The sequence below is a fragment of the Quercus lobata genome, chromosome 12, assembly GCF_001633185.2.
Source record: "Quercus lobata isolate SW786 chromosome 12, ValleyOak3.0 Primary Assembly, whole genome shotgun sequence".
Lineage (NCBI taxonomy): Eukaryota > Viridiplantae > Streptophyta > Magnoliopsida > Fagales > Fagaceae > Quercus > Quercus lobata.
Genome location: NC_044915.1, coordinates 17,122,303 through 17,125,170, shown reverse-complemented (window position 1 = coordinate 17,125,170; position 2,868 = coordinate 17,122,303). Strand labels below are relative to the sequence as shown.

The following is a 2,868-nucleotide window of genomic DNA, read 5'->3' as shown; positions in this document are numbered from 1 at the left end:
AATTATATTAGCATATAATTGTTTATTTATTTTTTTAGTAATATTGATTAATATTTTATAAGCCAAGATAGCAACTCTTTGAAATTCAAGAAGGCAGTTGATCTTTGGCAAGCCCACAAGTCATCATCACAACAATTTTCACAATAGTTCAATTAACGAGTTTTTATTTATTCTTATTAGGACTTATCACTTTTTTATTTACCACTCTTAACTTGCTAGTTTTATTTTTTTTTTTAATATAAGATAAAATTTTTGCTTTAGTCTAATCTAATCTAGTTAAACCTTAAACCTTCTCTTAATTATTCAATTATAATTAACCAGCGGGCAGCGGCCCGCTTGGCCCCCAAATGAAAAAAAAAAAGGGGGTGTGGGGGAATAAAACATTATAACTTGCTATTCAAAGTAAAATCGTGGCATGCCGTCGCTTACAAAATGCTATTTTGAGTAACTACGTAGTATCTATGACGAACAAATCAAATACTACTTTTAGTAACGGATGACGATAATTTCTCCCTTTTTTGTTTTTATATTAAAGTAATGGTATTAAACTTTAACAAGGGGTGAGCTGGCAGCCTAGATCGAAAAAGTGGAAAAGTAAAACGTGCAATTTTGAGTGAGACTAGTCTAAGATCTTGCCACCTCAACAGCTCACTACACGCTCTGAACACTTGGTCTACTAGGTACAGCAAACTGGAGACAGTGGACTACGTGGAGATTGAGAAATTGACAAAATAGAGGGTCAATTTCATAGGTGTGAAATCAACAACTACTTACTACTTAAGTATTTTAAAAATCTTTTTTTTTTTACTTTGACAAAACCAGTGTGCCTAATAGGACTTTTAGGAGTTGGGAACTCACTGGCAACCTATGAAACTCCGTGTTCGTGTTCAGGTTTCACCCACGTGTACCAGTCTCCACCACACCAAACTATAAAAGGAATCCCACACTCACTCCTTTGGCTGCTTCAAAAAACCAAGAACGAACACAAACCTCACAGATTAACAAGTAGCAAAGCAAATCACTTTGAAAGCAAATCAGTACTCGTAGTCACTCTCAAATGAATATCTTTAGCCAATGCTCAGACCCTCATCCATTTGGGTCTGACTCGTTTTCCTTTGACAAAGCAGAGACTTCTTCTTTATCCGACGCTGGAAGTGGCACCTCAGCTTCAACTCACAAAGGTGCTCAGTACTCCGATGAAGAAGTTATACTAGCTTCGAGGACACCCAAGAAGTGTGCTGGTCGAAGAGTATTCAAGGAGACACGCCACCCAGTTTATCGAGGAGTGAGGAAGAGGAACAAGAACAAGTGGGTTTGCGAAGTGCGTGAGCCGAAGAAGAAGACTAGGATATGGCTCGGGACGTACCCAACTCCAGATATGGCAGCACGGGCTCATGATGTGGCTGCTTTGGTCCTTAGGGGAAAGTCTGCGTGTCTCAACTTCGCGGACTCAGCTTGGAGGTTGCGTATGCCTGCTTCAAATGATGCCATGGACATAAGGAGGGCTGCCGCGGAGGCGGCGGAGGCTTTTCGGCCTAGAGAGTTTGGTGGGGAAGGCGGTGGTGGTGGTGATGATGATGAGGAAGTGAAGAATTGTGAAGAGGTTTTAGGAAGCTGTGGTGAGAGTGCTGTGGTGGAGAAGAAAGCAAGTGTGCAAGAAAATGTGGTTTATTTGGATGAGGAGGAATTGTATGACATGCCTGGCCTGTTGGTGAATATGGCTGAAGGGCTTTTAATATCTCCACCTCCTTGTGTTGGGGATAGTAATAATATCGACTGGGATGACATGGAGAGTGATGCCCAGGTGTCATTGTGGAGTTTTTGAGCCTGACAAGTTTGGATAGTGAGTAATTCTAGAATCAAGTCATTTTTTATAACAATTTTTTTTTTTTGTTAAGTGGTGACTTTATTTGTATTTAAAACTTTTTCTTCACTGTTCATAATTTAACACAAAATTAAATTGTAATAGAAAAAGAGGGCAATCTTAGATTTTTCCACCTTGTAGTGTTTTTCTTTGTTTACATGTTGTTTCAATTCAATCGATTGATTGGTACAGAGCTAGAGATATAGGTAATTAGCACCAAATTCTAATTGACTTGAATAGGGACAGCTATGAGAGCCCTAATATTCTTGTTACTGTATCAATTTCATTACTAATTGAAAGTAAAAAGCTACACTTATTTTTTTTTTTTTTTTTCTTGCAAAACATCCTTAACACTTTGTATTGATTCGATATAAATAATCTATGATAAGAGCCGTCATCATGGGACAATTCTGCTAATCCTTTTGTGGTAATGTTAATGGAATTTTGCTAATATGTGCTTTAAGGACATATAATAATTTTTATTTTTGAAAAATTTTTTATGAAAAATTAAAAAAGTATTGATAATTTTTTCAATTTTCAAGAAAAATATTTTTAAAATTGGATAGTTTAATATGTGTTTTTAAGGCACACATGAACCGGATCCATGTTAATAGATAGGCATCTCCACTATATATGGCCAATCAACAAAGTCACTTATATGACAAGGGTGAGGATCAAACTGCAGTTACTGCACATCTTCAGTAATTACTGGTGAGAGGTTTCAATGAAGGCGCGGGGAGATACTTGTAAAAAATTCTTTGGCTAAGGACTCCGGCAATTGCCATTAAGCAGTAAGCACTAAAAAAGTGGATGGCCCAGCTTGAATATTTAGGAATAGTTCATTACCATTAATTATAAATAGCAGAGATTAGAACCAATGAGGAAATGACACGAAAGGGAAAGACAAAGCAACAAAAATGAAAAGTGCAAACCAGGTATAATGGAGAAATTATACCATCTTTATGGTAAACCACGTTATTTGTCCACCATTTCAGTAAAAGACT

General features: G+C 37.0%; 1 protein-coding gene across 1 annotated transcript; it reads left to right on the top strand.

Annotated features, from left to right (window-relative positions):
• The first annotated feature begins 843 nt into the window (after positions 1–843).
• On the top strand, positions 844–1,997 carry LOC115971854 (dehydration-responsive element-binding protein 1A-like). Its single transcript, XM_031091934.1, has one exon. The coding sequence runs from the start codon at positions 1,058–1,060 to the stop codon at positions 1,823–1,825; it is 768 nt and encodes a 255-aa protein (XP_030947794.1). The 5' UTR covers positions 844–1,057; the 3' UTR covers positions 1,826–1,997.
• The last annotated feature ends 871 nt before the right edge of the window (positions 1,998–2,868 follow it).

Coding starts and splice junctions, on each gene's coding strand:
- LOC115971854 (XM_031091934.1), top strand. CDS start 1,058: ATGAATATCTTTAGCCAATGCTCAGACCCTCATCCATTTGGGTCTGAC.